Consider the following 15,177-nt stretch of genomic DNA (forward strand, 5'->3'; position numbering starts at 1 on the left):
TCCAACATTCAACCTAAAAATCCAAAATGTACACCCTTCTATATACAAGCAAACCAATCCAGATATATAGAGTAGACCAATCACCTCCACCTCCCCTTCGGCGGCTGATACCAACTCCAAATATTCAACCCAACCTTTTCCCCCTCCTCAACCGGAAACGCCGCATGCCACGTCTCCGGCCATCCACTCCCATCGGGCCTCACGTTCTCCCAAAACACCGCATTGCCCTTAATCGGCCGAAACGTAATCCCGCCTTCCCTCTTCGCCGTCTCATCCTCACAATCCAAAAACTTACACCACTTGGGATCCTTCGGCTTGCGCAGCCGCGGGAAATTCGTCCCCCCACCTTTACATCCAGCGGCGAGATACACCATAAACGTGCTTATTCTGTCTCCGCCGCGCCCGCGCGCCGTGCCCGCCCAGTCGTAGTGGTGCACGTAGTGGCCTGTCACGTTGTATCGCTGCGCCCACATGCGCTCGATGTAGAGGTGCGGCTTCCAGCCCTGGAACGCGCGCGCGCGGTGCTCGATGCACCGGACTATATTGTCGCGGGGAAGGAGAGCGCGGTCGGAGAGACGCTTCGTCATGTCGGTTTTGGGGGAGTGGGCGTCTTCGGAGGAGGAGTAGAGGGTTGACGGGGTATAATTGGGGACGCTGCGTTTATTAACATGGTTAGTTTATAGCACAGGTCGAGTCAAAAGAATGAATGATTGGTTGGGTATCCGTATTAAGGAGGCAGGGGACGGCTGTGGCGCATACCTAACATTCACCAGATGGTCCGCCTCGTCTCCCGAGAGGAATCCCTCGATGTATATAACCAGCGGGGCTTGGGAGAGGATATGCACGCGGTAGGCATCGGACCCAGAGTCGCAAGTAAATGGCGTCCCATCTTCGATACTCAGTATGTCGTGGTTCAGATTGAGCGAGGTATCCTCATCGACATCTTCCTCATCATACGATCCATAGTAAGTCCCATCGGCTGGGAAGAGCTGTCGCAGGAGCGGCGAGATAACGAGGAAGTACAGCGGGATGAGGTAGAAGAGGGAGGAGAGGCTGAAATTTAGCATAATTCCCCGGGGCGCCGGCGGCTCCGGTAGTTTTATATAGGTATGGTATGGTTACACGGTGTATCTACCGAGTGAGGGCGGCATATGATTGGAGTTGCAGGAATGAGCGTGCCTGCCTGGCAGCCTGAACTCATCAGATAAGGGTCAGGTGACTTCATTATCGTTGGTTACCCTCTCACCGCCCGAGATAGCAAACAGCAATATATGCCTGAATATTACGGTGTCGATCTTATCGCCTTATCCATCCAAACTCCGCGTCGCCGACCGCGCAATTTTCCCATCCACGCGCATGTTCGGGCGTGCTTGATTTCTTTTCAAAAGCCTCGCGATCTCTGAATTCGAGATTCCTGGAGATTTTACCGCCTTTATTCCGTCGTTTAAACGCCTTCCGAACTTGCGAGACGGGTCTCATATAAGCCGCTCGCCGGGCACGGAGCGATTTTCAGCCAGATAATGCGCTTTGTCGCATGTAACCAACGTGGCATCCAACATTTGATTTTCTGAAGGCATACACGAATTATATCCTTCTCTTTTTGGTCGCAAATTTTATATTAAGTACATCACTTGAAAATAGTCGTTATATTCGGCATCATCACAGAGGAGGACGCTGCGAGTTGGTTGATCGTAGGACTACGTTGCGATGGCTGCGGATACTACGGCGACGCCTAATGGTGCGGCCGGCAAGACGAAAAGAATGAACCCTTACGAAACCGATCTGGATCTGATACCGGAAGATGATCCCTTCCGGCTGCGAAGCCCGCACTACGGCCGCTATCACCCGCGGGCCGACGACTTCCAACCTCTTTACAAAGACTGGTTCCAACATGACCCCAAAGCGACAGAGTACTGGGAAGAGACCGTGAAGTCGTTATGGACGCCAGAAAACTCATTACATGTGCAGGGTGCAAGACAGACGTATGCTGCGGGCAGCGTACTCATCCGGGTCGACGAGGAAGAAGTGACTGGCGCGGCGGCTGAGAAGTTCAAGTGCTTGAATGCGAATGAACTGAACGCAGCAAAGAAGGGAGAGGATATACTGAGTGAACTGGGTGTCGCAGTGCCAAAGGTCTACTTCTGCGGGACGATATCTGGGAAGAATGTTACAGTGGAGTCTAGACTCCCCGGAGTTTCGCTGGATGTGGCGTGGAGGCATCTTTCCGAGGAGCAGATTGAGCTTATGAAGCAGCAGTGCCGGATTGTGTCGGAACGCCTTAGCAACGGCGATACCGGTCCGACACAGCCATCCTACGTCTGCAGTGACCTGAATTCGCACCCGCCGTCCGAAGCTGAACGGGATATACTTTTTGGTGATAATGGAGTGCATGGGGACTGTTCTCTAATTCACAACAATATGCTCCTCTGTAACATCGTTGTGGACAATCATCGTATTGTGGGATTGACCGGCTGGCGAGGCTGCGGATACTTTGGCTTCGGAAGAGCAGACAAGGTGCATCGGCAAATACGAGTCCCGCGTCTCATCTCAGAAGCTGAATCTGGAATCGAAGTGCAGAATGCGCAGACGTGGGCTGATCTATACATCGGCCTTCAGGGGACTGCGCCAGTTGAGCCCACGGCCCCAGCACAACCCGTCAAAGTCGAACCTTCCGGCACGAATCTAGACAAGGTGCCTTTAACTACAGATGCAGATGTCAAACCTGTAGTTCCTCATCTAGACGGCACAGACACACCAGAGGAACACCCAACGCCCAAGAAAATCGCGAGCCTCAAAAACCGGGGCAATTCGCGAGCATCTTCATCAGACCGGTCGTCCCCAGCGAATTCTACCAAAGCCCCCGCTAAAAGGGCCGCCCCTGGGACTAAAAAGGGCATTAGCAAAAAGACCACAACTAAGAAGCGCAAGATCGACAACCAGGACAATGAGAGCGTGGATAGTCGCCGATCCTTGACTCCGTCGTCATCACGTACAAGCAAGACGCCAGGAGGGAAGAAGCAGAGCTCTGCATCGCTGGCAAATTCACCAGTACCCGAGCCCAAGCCCAAGCCCAAGAAGAAACCCGGCAGAAAGCCGAAACCAAAGCCAGCCGAACAGGAACGGGGACAGGGACAGGAAGAGGAGGAGGAAGATGACACTTCTAGCGATGAGCTCTTCTGTATCTGTCGGAAGCCTGACAATCATACTTGGATGATCGGGTGCGATGGCGGCTGTGAGGATTGGTTCCATGGGAAATGCGTGAACATGCACTCGCGAGACGCTGATCTTATTGAACGATATATCTGTGAGTTTTGCAGCTTAATTTATTTGATATTCTTAATTATACTAACTATGGCTAGGTCCGAACTGCAAGGAAAAGGGCAAAGGATGGACCACTTGGAAGCCCATGTGTCGACTAACCGAGTGCCGCAAACCAGCCCGCTTCACCAGGAAAAACCCCAGCAAGTACTGTTCCGACGAGCACGGGCTGGAATACATGCGCCAAAAAGCCCAGCATCTTAATATGTCCACTCAGCCCGGTAACCAGAAACCTAAATCCATCCTTAAAGCGGCTCTTGAAGGAACCCGTACCCCGCGAGATGACGATAGCTCCTACGACGGATCCCACTTTGAAGATGAACAAGATAATAGCATGGAGGACCTCGGAAGCAGAGGCGGAGTCCTCACACTGGGCGATCTCACGGCAGTGATAATGGGCGTCGGATCAGCAGAAGAGTTCCGCAAGCTCGGAGCCCACATCATCTCGCCCGCAGATTCACAACCCCCAGAAGAAACACAGGTTAAGAATGACGACACAGAAATGAAGACTGAAGAAACCGCTACAGAAACGAAACCGCAACCCAGCAAGAAATTGGGGCTAGACGTCGGCGTCGACGGCCTGACATACTCTGCCGACGAGGCCGAGAAAATCGAAAAACTGCGTCAGCAGCGTGCCGATTTATTCCATCGCAGGGATATGCTCGCGGCGAGGAATACGTTCCTCACGCTTGTGCGCCAGAGATCAAAGAGCATACTCGAGATTTTGAAGAAGAAAGACCCCAAGGGCGGGTGGAAGGATATCTGTGGATTTGATACGAGACTTGCCTGGTCTGATGAAGAGTTTGATGAGTGGAGGCTCTCCGACGCCGGAAAGAGGGCCTTGGAAGAGGGAACCCCTGAAGCTATGGCTTCGAGTTACCCAACCAACGTCGATGCCGACGGCGATACGGGCATGAATGGAGACAAGGCCGAGGATGAGATGGAGAGTGTTACGCGGGGCGTCTGTTTGAAGAAGCGATGCGAACGACATAAGCAATGGATCAAGGTCCAGCAGGGAGACAGTGCCTTTGAGGAAAAGACGCTGGAGGAAGATCTTGTTGCATGCGAGAAGGAGGCCCAGAGTGTTGTGGAACGGGCTGTTCTCAGGATGTGGGCTGAGAATGGCTGCTAGTGCTGTTGGCATGTGTATCTTTTTATTCCCGTCGGCACCTCTAGCGACTGCTCAGAGTCGACGGGTGCCTTTCTTGCTTGATACCCCTGACAAGGAAGGAATTGCATCTTGGAGTTAGTCTGTTTGATTGGTGACACAGCTTGCATAATTGGCGCATACTGGCGGGTGGCCTGGTGATCGGAAACTGGTACTTCAAAAGCTCTACCTGCAGATAGATATATGATCGACACCGTGTAAGATAGTGATAAGTGAGAGATTCCTTCTGCCAGGTAATGAACCCGGCCTAAATCAATACTTAATCCATTCATCATTTATTTCTCCCGCTCCAAACACACCATCTCCCAAGCCCGCCACCCACCCGGTCCTTAATCACCTCTAGAACCGGAACCCTCCGCGTACTCGACACCAGCAGATGCGTATCAATCCCCTGGTCCAACGTTCTCATCAACAGACTAGGAAAGAGCGGACCATCGGTTACACAGAACATCGACTGGATAACATCGCCTCGAGTTTCGTAGTCTCTCTGGTTCTGGTTCTGGTTCTGATTCTGATTCTGCGGAACGGAACCATCATCACGGACTGTCGGCCCAACACCGCTGGTATTCACCAGGAGAATAGAGAGATTCAAGGCATGCATACGCGATAACTGCGTTATGGTCCGGAGTGCGCTGCTCAGGACAGCGGCGCCTCGGACAGCGTTTGACGCGCGCACGACTGCTTCGGTGAGGGTGTCAAGGCCGGCAATAACAAGTGTCATTTGGGGCTGCTGTTTCTCTTGCTCCTGGTGATGCTCCCGGAGAGAATGAAGTATATCAGCGACCTCATTAATAGCGTGCACGGCCGCCGCAAAGTCGAAGACTGGGAAGAGCTGAACTGAGTCGAGGAGAGAGATTGCCTCCTTGCGGGGGAGAGAGGGATTGTGGGTTTGCAGCGAGGAGAGAAGTTTTGTGGGAGAGAAAATGGTGCTGTTTGGGGGGTGAATTATGAATGTTCTGCTTTGGGGTGTTGATGGTGGTTTTCGTGTACGAAGCCATTTCGTGAGGAGATGGCGGGGGAGCTAGGAGGTGTCAGTACGACATATAGTAGGCTGATACAATGGGATAAACATACCTCGCCGACAAACTCATCGTCGTTCCCATCTGGGGATCGGCCTCGTAACCTGGAGAAGCCGATTACTGTCCCTGGGCGGAAGATGTCATCTGGGGAGAAATGGAGGCCATTCTCAATGTCGAGTTCCAGGCTCCATTGATTCGAAGGATCTTGGTCTGACCTCTTTTTCTTTGAGGCGGAGTCTGTCTCTGGACGTATACTGGTAGACGTCTGCAGTAGAGTATGAGCCAGGATGGGTTCTGCTGGCTCGGCCTTGTACGTGGTGGGCATTTCATCAGAGGCGACGCGTGGGTTGCGAGAAGCGTGGCTCTATCCGTGTAAATGATAGTAAGCAATCCGAGTTGGATTCCCGATGAAAATTGGTGTACAGTTTATTGTGTACAGACTTTGTTTCTTATACTGAGAGAGGTGAGTGGGAAGTATTGATATTCAAGTTGACGGGAAGCTAAGTTCGCATGTTTAAGCCTGATTTGTGAGGCAGCAACAATTGCTTGTCAACACTATGCGCAAATAAACATCGCTAGGGATTTAGATAGCTGTGCTTCGGGATAGAAAGTAAATTAAGAGTGACCCGTAAATACAGTGGCTCAAATGACGCGTATGTATTTACGAGGTGAAATGGCCGTATGCAGCACTATTATCTACAACGGCGGTTGAATCTCCGTCCGCATTGGCCATATCAATCGGCCTTTTTGTCCAGGTGCCATGGCCATCGTGCGTCCATGGACCGTCACACAAAATATCCCCCAGTATCACATCGATCTCGGCCCGAACCGGCTCCATTTCGTAATCACACGCGATGAACTTTGAGAGATAGCTCTTTCTTCCTAGGCTCCTAACAGCATGGGCGATCAATGAGTATCCTGTGGCAAGTTCCATCCAGGGATCGCTCGGGTCCATGGAGCCTCGTTGCTCGATTTCGGTCGCTCTATCGTTGTACGACGGGCCAAGTTGTATCTTCAAAGACCGGAGGTTTGTCATGAATTCCACAGCATCCAACACCAGTTGGACGTGATTGTAGAAGGGGAAGACTGCCACGTATGTAAACGATGTCAGGTTTGCTAGCGAGGATGATAGGTGCGGCCGCTCGGATAAGGAATGCGTGGACGCCCATGGGCTCCAACGATGGAATATGGAGGGAATCTGGTACAGGAAATACTCATAATGGTTGTATGCTTTGAGGGATGACGATTCATTGAATTGCATGGACGACCACGGGAGACAGTCCAGAAGGCCACAGTCTTCGTCCGAAACTAGATTAGGTTTGCAGTTTCCCCAGTCGCATTCTAGTTGTACAACCTGAAGAGGTATTTCGAAAGCCCAGCCATGCTCTTGTGGTATTTGCATTTCGAACATCCGCCCAATGACCGAGGGTGGCGCGATTACTGTGAGGCGTCGTGGAACAAGGGAGGACAGAAAGCGTCGCCACCAGGGCGCACCAAAAATCTCGCAATCCTCCAAAGCATCGCTTGCTTTTACCACAGCTGATGTGACATAGCGGTCCAATTTCGACTCGGATATGAATGAAAGATATTCATTTGCGTCTTTTAGTTCGAAGCAGCAATGGGAGAAAAGTCGAGGGCGAACAATATTATAGAGGCGAGGGCACGTAAGCGAGACGTGTTTTAAATCCCGGGTTTTCGACCTTGTTATATGTGTGGTCGGAGGCTGGTGTAGCCCATTCGAGGAAGGGGGATCGGAGGAGAGAAGGTAGGCGATTTCGTCGAGCAGCTCGTTTGGTAGCGACTCAATCGGCGACGGGGTTGACGCCATTACTGGGGTCTATCAAGGTGTGTAGACGAAACTCGTGGCATAATGGTGGAAACCCATGCATGGGGGGTTTTAAACCGATGTTCTGCAAGAATTGACGATGGGATTGCGCAGTTGTGTTGAACGCGGAGAGAAGCTGAACAGGAGCTCGAGACCATCACGGATCAGCTGGCGGGACCCACTTCTCCACAGATAAGACGCTCGTCCACCAAGACCAGACTATAAGCCAGCCCTGTGATCGTTTAAGTTACTATAACAGCACGAATAAGCCGCGGCATGAAGATTATCTATGACAAAGTACAACCATCGCCGTGTCTACTGATCCCCGCTCTGGCCCAAAAACTCCGAGAGTCTCGCAAACACATCATCCCACGTTTCCTTACCGTTAATGAAACTTTTAATTGAATTGAAGATATCATACTCTGGAGTCAGGATAGTGCAGTAGAGATCCAACAATTCCTCTTTCAAGACAAAGTAATTTCGCCACAGATCCACAATACTGGTCTGAAGTGCACAACCCGGAGGTCCATAGTCGCCTCTGCTATCGCCGTTAATGTTGTCGGAAGTTCGGTAGATTTCAAAGACTCGGTTTACAAAAGACATGGCTTCAATACGGACTCGAATGTTGTGCGATCAAAGGGATCGCCAGAAAGAGTTGTGAGTTCAGCCATACCTTGTGAATATGATTGTCTAGGTTGAAAAGACAGGTGAGAGAAACAAAGATTCATGAGTCACAACAGTGAGTGCCTTGCCCCCAAGAGTGTTATGGTGTCTTACATTATATTAGGTATATGTTTATTCAAGGACTTATTAGGATACCTTAATTATCTTTATCTAAATTCTTCTTTAAAGGTCTTGATACTCTTTTACCTATTTAGACATCGTCGACGGTGATTGGTTGTTGACTCCTTGTATCCACTGCCCGGAATCAACCATCCACGTGACCAGAGGCATAACTCATTTCTTGGCAGCAACGATTTCTCCGCCAACTTCAATAGACAGCAGTCTCGTTTTTCAGCTTTCCAGCGTACTTTGGCATCATGGGTTCCGTGGTCTTGCCGCACTTGCGCACAGCGTGGCACGTTGATCAAGCCATTCTCTCGGAGGAGGACCGCCTAGTGGTGAGTATTCTTGATACATCTTTGAAGAGCAACTACTAACTGTGGCAATGCAGGTTATCAGATTTGGTCGTGACCATGATGTCGACTGTAAGTTTGTATCTTAGTCTTTATGTATGTTTGTGGCAGTGCTAACTCATCTCCAGGCATGCGTCAGGATGAAGTCCTATTCAAACTCGCCGAGCGTGTGAAGCGTAAGTTTGCTCTTTCTGCTTGAACCTCGAGGCCTCAGCGTGGTCCCGCTTAATGTGTCAGAATACTGATGATTGACTGTAGAGTTTGCTGTGATCTACCTCTGTGACATTGACGAGGTGCCAGAGTTCAACACCATGTACGAACTCTTTGATCCAATGACGATCATGTTCTTCTTCCGGAACAAGCACATTATGTGCGATTTCGGTACCGGTAACAACAACAAGTTGAATTGGGTTCTTGAAGACAAGCAAGAAGTGATCGACATTATCGAGACCATCTACAAGGGCGCCAGGAAGGGCCGTGGTCTTGTTGTTAGTCCGAAGGGTGAGTTTACTATTTCCTTTCGAAATGGATGGTTGCTAATGATTTACTAGATTACTCCACGAGATACCGGTATTGATTGGATTTTTATTATTGGGATCTCTGCTTGAGACAAGTGGGCTGCTTAGAGAAGGAGACCTGGCTATGGCTATTCTTGCCGTGGTTATTTTATCATTTAATGAATTATGATACTTATGGACATGAAGCTTTTCGAACAAAATAATATCGTAATGTAGTCTTCTTTGAATACCACTATTCGCGTAGCATAAGGCATATAATACTTAAGCTGTTCCGCTGTAGCTCAGCCATGTATCCGCCTCAGGCACACGGCGGCCCCACAAACATCTCGATCTTCTTGACGTAAGTTTCAATCAATCAACACCGCCGCACGACCCTCAATACCCAGAATACCCCAAACCCCTGCACAGAAAACCTAGCAGAAGGAAAGATGATCGACCGCGCAATTTTCGAAAGCCTTCAGGCCAAGATTGACGAGGAGGCCGCCGTCAGAGATGTACGCCCTCCAGCTCCCACCACAAAGCGCCAAGCTAGGTAGAAAGAGTGCATTGACTCAACTTATACTGATACCATATTTACAGGAACTCCGCGATATCGTGCAGAGTCTTTCGAGAAAAGGTTCTCTAATATTCAACCTATATAAGACTCAATTGTGGGTGGACGAAGCTGACTCGAGAACCAACGACTAGGCCGATCCACACAAGCTACGCTTTCGCGAGCTCACTCTACCCCAGCTGCACAGCGTATGTCATTTCTTTCTCTTTTGCTTTATCTGGATAAGTGAAATTTAACAAAGTCCAGTACAACCCGTCCTCGAAGATGTCATCAAGGAGATCCTCGCGCAGAAAGAGGAAGTCTCACGCTTGAAGAGCATAGCTGACAAGCACCCATTCTACAAGTATAATGGTGTTTGGTCGCGCGATCTGCAAAACCTTGTCAGTGAAAATCTCTGTCCCAGTGCCAGAATTGGGATGTGTATGTCTGTTTGTAGTGAACTAACAGACTGTTGCAACCAGGTCGCCTCCATCGAGCTATGCGCCTGGCTCGGCGGGTTCCAGGAGTACAAGAGCTCCGAAACAGCTTCCTTCTTGACTATGGAAGAGGTCGGCAAGTTTCTCGAGAGTATGTCACTTCATGATTTTACTCATGAGAAGCTAGCCACTAACTATCTTAGTCCCCGTGAACCTGAAAGAAGAGGACGCATTTCATCTCACACTGGAAGAGTATCTCCTTGCGCTGATTTCCATGATTGAAGAGCTGGTTTGTTATGCCCACGCCCACGCCCACGCCAGCTTTACTTCCGCGGCGGTCTTTGGGCTCTGTTCTAGAACCAATGCTAACGTAATACTCCAGGCCCGTCTTGCTGTCAACTCTGTTACGTTGGGCGACTACGGCCGACCTACTGTTATTGGCAACTTTATCAAGGAGCTGTTTAACGGGTTTCAGCTGCTGAACTTGAAGAATGATACGCTGAGGAAGCGGAGTGATGCGATCAAGTATAGTGTGAGTTTCTATCCCTCTATCGACTTTGAGTCGACTGGTCTGATAATCGTGTAGGTCAAGAAGGTGGAGGATGTGGTTTACGATCTATCGCTGCGGAATCTGATCCCCCAGGGACAGAATGCTTAATTTGGTTCGTTGAATAGGCGATTGAGTTTCATTAGGGAGTAGTATGAAAATGATGACACGAGCGAAGACAAAACAGGCGGTACATAGTATCAATGAAGTAACCGCAAATCAAAAGCAGCGTCAGGTTGCATTGAGTACATCAACAAAAGGCACATATTGAGATCTGGTATCATAACCTGTGAAAACAAAACTGAAAGCCATGGTGGCCATTATAATCAAGCCAACTTCGCAGTCTCTCCCTCCTGGGCAGCCTGCTCACCACCCTCCTTAGCACCCGCAGCAGAAGCCAGCGTGCCCTCCTTCTTCGCCTTCTCAATCTCCTTCAAAATCGTCTCCTCCAACCCCTCAGGCTTGCTCGTACTAGCCCACCTCCCAACAACCTTACCATCAGCCGAAACCAGAAACTTCTCAAAGTTCCACTTAATCCTCTTCAGCCCCAAAAGCCCCGGCTGGCTCTCCTTCAACCAAGTCCAGAGCGGCGACGCCTTGTCGCCATTCACATCCGCCTTGCCCAAGACAGGGAACGTAACGCCGTAGTTAACCTGGCAGAATTCCTGAATCTGATCGTCCGAGCCGGGATCCTGGCCGCCGAATTGGTTGCAAGGGAATCCGATTATGAGGAAATCCTCTGGGTGCTTGGCCTTGACGGATTGGTAGAGGTTTTCGAGACCTTTGAATTGGGGCGTGAACCCGCATTTCGAGGCCGTGTTCACGACGAGGATGACTTTGCCTTTGAGGTCGGTGAGGGGGTAGGCCTTGCCTTTTTCTGTAGGGGGGAGAATGGGTTAGTTTGGTATTTTATTATCGCGAGGGGAGGGGTAGGGCAAATGACGTACTGTCGACAGGCTCAAAGTCGTAGAAAGTAGTCGCGGAAGACATGGTGCTGAATGTAGCTGTTGTGTTAGGTGTGAAATGAAGTGGTGGAAGGGTCGAGGTTTGGAGAAAAGGTCGTCGCTGTGAGGGGTAAAAAGCACTGGGGCGGGCAGATGAAACTGTGGCACCACGGGCGGGAGAAGTCGTCGCCTTTTGTATGCTCAGGATGACTCTGCGGGAAGGACGAGTTCTGGACTTGAGTAATCTCGGGATGAGTGACGCGCCACAGGGATTATGAGCAGCAGAGGAGAGAAACATGGATGGATGCATGAAACGCCAATGATGTTCGCGCCCGCTAAGGAGTTTAGGAAGCACCGCCGAGGTTCGCGGAAGGAGCCAGAAGAACGGCGTCGTTGCTGAGGGGCGTCCGGACTCCGGCTGCGTCGGATGGACCCCCAACCGAGCCGTTTAATTGCAACGCTCTGGGGCTTTTGTCAGCGGGTTCTTCGAGACCGTTAGGCGTCTGGATTGTGACGGATTCCAGAATGTGATTTGGAAGCTTTGCTTGGTCACTAACTAACTATGACTTCATTGCAGGATTAGATAAGACCCCATGCTTTGGTTCCTGGGCTGTTTGATTGGATGGCTGCGGTTAGTTTCGTTGCCCGTTGCACATGGCAGTGCACATCTCTATCTGACGTTGTCTCAGTCTTACGTTTTCTGGCTATAATTCCAAATACTTAGACGATCCGTTGGTGCTCCAGGTTCCGTATGGTGGAGGGGATCCAATCTGGAAACTACTCCGCTATTTGAGACAAGAGGCCTGCTTGGCATTTGGAGGAATGATGGATGACAGTAACTAATCAGTATACCTAATTTCTTCAATTAAATTTTTGAGCAGTCGCGTGGATGCCGATGTGAACTAGGTACCTTCAGGTAGGATCTACTCCAATCCTGGATAGCTACTAAACTGCCAACGGCGCGTCACTTTGGCCAATACTTCGTAGGCCCTTCAGCTTTATGAGCGACAACTACCTCCACGTTAGAAGGCCGACACACTCTCGATCACAAGGCTCGATGTTGATCCTGAATCCAGTATCCAGTTTCCATGTTGTGTCTCGCTCTTGAATTGAGCCGCGCAGGTATCACTGGTTGCATTCGGCGCGTTCCCTCAGTTGGGCCGTTGTCTCCTGGGGTTCTGTTGAAAATGTGATCGAAAGCGTCCCCCACCAGAATATACCAGCGCGAAAGCCGAACTCGTTATACTTGGTACTAGATTTCATGCCCAGTCGGTCTCATGCAATTGACGTATCCAAGCTGTTTCTCTTCCCTTTATTCCTTCACCACAAGCCAGGCGGGCTGGTCTATTCATTGCTTTCCTCCTTCAGAACATCGACATCCAACTCCTCCATAACCCCAAGAACAACACCTAGACTCTCCATGAACCCGTTGACGGCGACTCTCAGCATGCGGTTCGTAGTAGCCTTGTAGATTGTTTCGAGCACAGTCTTCCCCTCATCACTACCCTTGCCTTGGTCTTCTGGGTTGGGACTTTTCAGCGCAAAAGTTCGTCGGACATGTGGGGACAGTTCGGCGTCGACTTCGAGAGCGCGCTGAGCGGAGGAGGCGAGTCGGTGGCTTGGGAGAGGGAGGGAGATTGTGCTATTTGACTGTTAGTTTGTGGAGTGGGGGAGGGGTGTTTTTTTGACTTACAGCGTGCAGGGGAATTCGGTGGTTGAGGTTTGTGTGGCGGCCATATTTGTGTAGAGGAGATGAGGCGGATACGGCGGTTTATCTAGAAATTGAGAGATCGGAGGGAAGTATCTGTTGTTCTTGCGCACAGAAATCGTTTGCTTGGAATCTTGGAGGATGAAGCACGGCGGGGTGGTGATGAGTCAGCAATAGCAGTGTTTCCTTTCTGGGTTTGTTGTATTTGAGCTTCTGGCTTATACACTTGTTTTGAAGACATAATTGAGCATTGCAAAGTGGCTACAGTCTCTCAATATGAGTTTGTTCCTCAATTGATTATCTTACCGGCTTTGCTGAGCGATGTCAACAAGTACCGGTATAGATAATACTTGACCTCCATTTCAAGTATCCTCAAAATGGCAAGAACAGCTCAGACTGCACGGGATCCAAACGCCGAACCTGTACGGTGGATTCAACGGGAATATGCCGACCATGAAGGCAACACCGTCATCGCTGGCAAGGTGGCCAGCTACGGAAGGCAGTTCTATAGGCCAGAGGAGGGTGAGGCTTACCGATTTCAAGTATACAGCACGACACCCATCCGGCCAGAGGAGCTCAACCAGCTGTATGGATATTTCTGCTTTGACCTCAATTGGCTTCCCTTTTTAGAAATTTATTCCTACAACCCACCAGATGGTCTAGCGTGCGTGGAGCACCAGCGCCGTGAAGTTGCCCACCGTAAACGCCTTCATGCCGAAGAGCGTGAAGGCGAATATGACGAGTCTCTCCCCCCTTTGATTCCGACCATGCGGACTGGCTTCAATGAGGGATTCATGTCCGGATTCTGTTTCCTCCTCACGTCCAAAAGCTATCTCCAGGGTACGTTCCCAGACAATGACCACGGCACGGGCCCCTGGCGGATTAGCTTCGATCGGAATCTTCCGTGTGCAATGAAGAAGTTGGGCCTGATTACACAACTTGACGATCCAGCGACTGATCTTGAGACTTTTGCCGAGTGGGGGATTGCAGTCAATCCCGAAATGCGCGATATTAATGTGGATATTACAACAGACCAGAGTGTTATACACTTCGATATGAAAGAGCTCATGAGAAGGATCTATTCAACACATATTTATGGGGAAATTGATTATGGACTCCATGAACCGCCTCCACCTGCACCATGCGAGGAGACTCCGACTTCACAATATATCCTGGAGGTTTTGGAGCAGCAGCAGCAAACGGCAGAAGTCCAATCTGCGGACTTGGACTCACTTCGTCTTACAATTGGAACTGAAAGCAATACAGTCACAGCCACCAACAGCTCTTCCGATGGCGAATGCGACCTTCAATACGTGGTATACGTCAAGTTCCTCGCCCATATCGAGCAGGAAAAGACCGCCGCCCTTCTAGAGACCACTGCGCGCACATTCACCGCTGGCATTATCTCCTGCCTCCCTGCCTCCAAAACAGTTTATTTTGAGTTTCGAATTCCTGGCTCCTCTTTGTCTTCCCTTTTATCTGCTGCACCCAATGGATTCGATGTCGGTGCCTTGCATGAATATGATGGTTCGGTCATGCGAGTACAACCTCGAATTGGGCGGGAGGTTTATACCCGACCGCTATCCGCTCACTTCTTTACAGTGGTTCTTGATAAGCCGGCCGTTATCCAAGAACCTAGTGTGCTATTCTACACGCTCTGGTCCGATCCTTTGCAATACATTGAACCTCAGGTTACCGATAGCGTCATTGAGACTGGACGGAGCGCTGGGATTCGAGAAGCTGCAAGGCGGCTTGCAATGCTTGCGGTGGAGGAGAATCTCCAAGATAGTCCAAGGAAGCTTACGAAAGAGGAGCATAGGGAATTACTATCTCTGTCGCCGGAGGCGTACGAACAGAAGATGAAACCGTACTATGACTACTTGGCTGAGAAATCGAGGGAGACAGTGCAAGCAATTTAATTTCCAAAGGACCTCATAGAGATTCTATCTCTAGTCTAGTAATTATATATACATTATATAAAGTCCAATAGTGTATCTACCAAAGTCCGCCAAGGTATATTTGTAT

General features: G+C 50.1%; 9 protein-coding genes across 9 annotated transcripts; 4 read left to right on the top strand and 5 right to left on the bottom strand.

Annotated features, from left to right (window-relative positions):
• Window positions 1-80: 80 nt before the first annotated feature.
• APUU_30722A (oxidoreductase, 2OG-Fe(II) oxygenase family) lies at window positions 81-1,067 on the bottom strand (the record flags this gene model as incomplete). The annotated part of the gene is made up of 2 exons (XM_041701847.1): window positions 81-654; window positions 760-1,067. 2 exons carry the CDS (start codon window positions 1,065-1,067, stop codon window positions 81-83), a joined length of 882 nt encoding a protein of 293 aa, XP_041554691.1.
• Window positions 1,068-1,707: 640 nt separating this feature from the next.
• Window positions 1,708-4,450, top strand: APUU_30723S (putative PHD transcription factor; the record flags this gene model as incomplete). Its single annotated transcript, XM_041701848.1, has 2 exons — window positions 1,708-3,304; window positions 3,360-4,450. The coding sequence occupies 2 exons, from the start codon at window positions 1,708-1,710 to the stop codon at window positions 4,448-4,450; spliced, it is 2,688 nt and encodes an 895-aa protein (XP_041554692.1).
• Window positions 4,451-4,757: 307 nt separating this feature from the next.
• Window positions 4,758-5,830, bottom strand: APUU_30724A (uncharacterized protein; the record flags this gene model as incomplete). The annotated part of the gene is made up of 2 exons (XM_041701849.1): window positions 4,758-5,507; window positions 5,561-5,830. 2 exons carry the CDS (start codon window positions 5,828-5,830, stop codon window positions 4,758-4,760), a joined length of 1,020 nt encoding a protein of 339 aa, XP_041554693.1.
• Window positions 5,831-6,166: 336 nt separating this feature from the next.
• Window positions 6,167-7,333, bottom strand: APUU_30725A (F-box domain protein; the record flags this gene model as incomplete). The annotated part of the gene is made up of 1 exon (XM_041701850.1): window positions 6,167-7,333. One exon carries the CDS (start codon window positions 7,331-7,333, stop codon window positions 6,167-6,169), a length of 1,167 nt encoding a protein of 388 aa, XP_041554694.1.
• A 1,037-nt stretch (window positions 7,334-8,370) lies between these two features.
• Window positions 8,371-9,043, top strand: DIB1 (DIM1 family thioredoxin-like protein; the record flags this gene model as incomplete). Its single annotated transcript, XM_041701851.1, has 5 exons — window positions 8,371-8,451; window positions 8,505-8,538; window positions 8,595-8,642; window positions 8,725-8,967; window positions 9,018-9,043. The coding sequence occupies 5 exons, from the start codon at window positions 8,371-8,373 to the stop codon at window positions 9,041-9,043; spliced, it is 432 nt and encodes a 143-aa protein (XP_041554695.1).
• A 369-nt stretch (window positions 9,044-9,412) lies between these two features.
• Window positions 9,413-10,611, top strand: APUU_30727S (translin; the record flags this gene model as incomplete). Its single annotated transcript, XM_041701853.1, has 8 exons — window positions 9,413-9,478; window positions 9,564-9,600; window positions 9,672-9,725; window positions 9,784-9,917; window positions 9,999-10,104; window positions 10,157-10,242; window positions 10,336-10,485; window positions 10,540-10,611. The coding sequence occupies 8 exons, from the start codon at window positions 9,413-9,415 to the stop codon at window positions 10,609-10,611; spliced, it is 705 nt and encodes a 234-aa protein (XP_041554696.1).
• Window positions 10,612-10,826: 215 nt separating this feature from the next.
• On the bottom strand, window positions 10,827-11,754 carry APUU_30728A (glutathione peroxidase; the record flags this gene model as incomplete). The annotated part of the gene is made up of 2 exons (XM_041701854.1): window positions 10,827-11,377; window positions 11,448-11,754. The coding sequence occupies 2 exons, from the start codon at window positions 11,752-11,754 to the stop codon at window positions 10,827-10,829; spliced, it is 858 nt and encodes a 285-aa protein (XP_041554697.1).
• Window positions 11,755-12,788: 1,034 nt separating this feature from the next.
• On the bottom strand, window positions 12,789-13,181 carry APUU_30729A (CTAG/PCC1 family protein; the record flags this gene model as incomplete). The annotated part of the gene is made up of 2 exons (XM_041701855.1): window positions 12,789-13,086; window positions 13,138-13,181. The coding sequence occupies 2 exons, from the start codon at window positions 13,179-13,181 to the stop codon at window positions 12,789-12,791; spliced, it is 342 nt and encodes a 113-aa protein (XP_041554698.1).
• A 348-nt stretch (window positions 13,182-13,529) lies between these two features.
• On the top strand, window positions 13,530-15,071 carry APUU_30730S (uncharacterized protein; the record flags this gene model as incomplete). Its single annotated transcript, XM_041701856.1, has 1 exon — window positions 13,530-15,071. One exon carries the CDS (start codon window positions 13,530-13,532, stop codon window positions 15,069-15,071), a length of 1,542 nt encoding a protein of 513 aa, XP_041554699.1.
• Window positions 15,072-15,177: the final 106 nt, after the last annotated feature.

Source organism: Aspergillus puulaauensis, chromosome 3, assembly GCF_016861865.1.
Source record: "Aspergillus puulaauensis MK2 DNA, chromosome 3, nearly complete sequence".
Taxonomy (NCBI): domain Eukaryota; kingdom Fungi; phylum Ascomycota; class Eurotiomycetes; order Eurotiales; family Aspergillaceae; genus Aspergillus; species Aspergillus puulaauensis.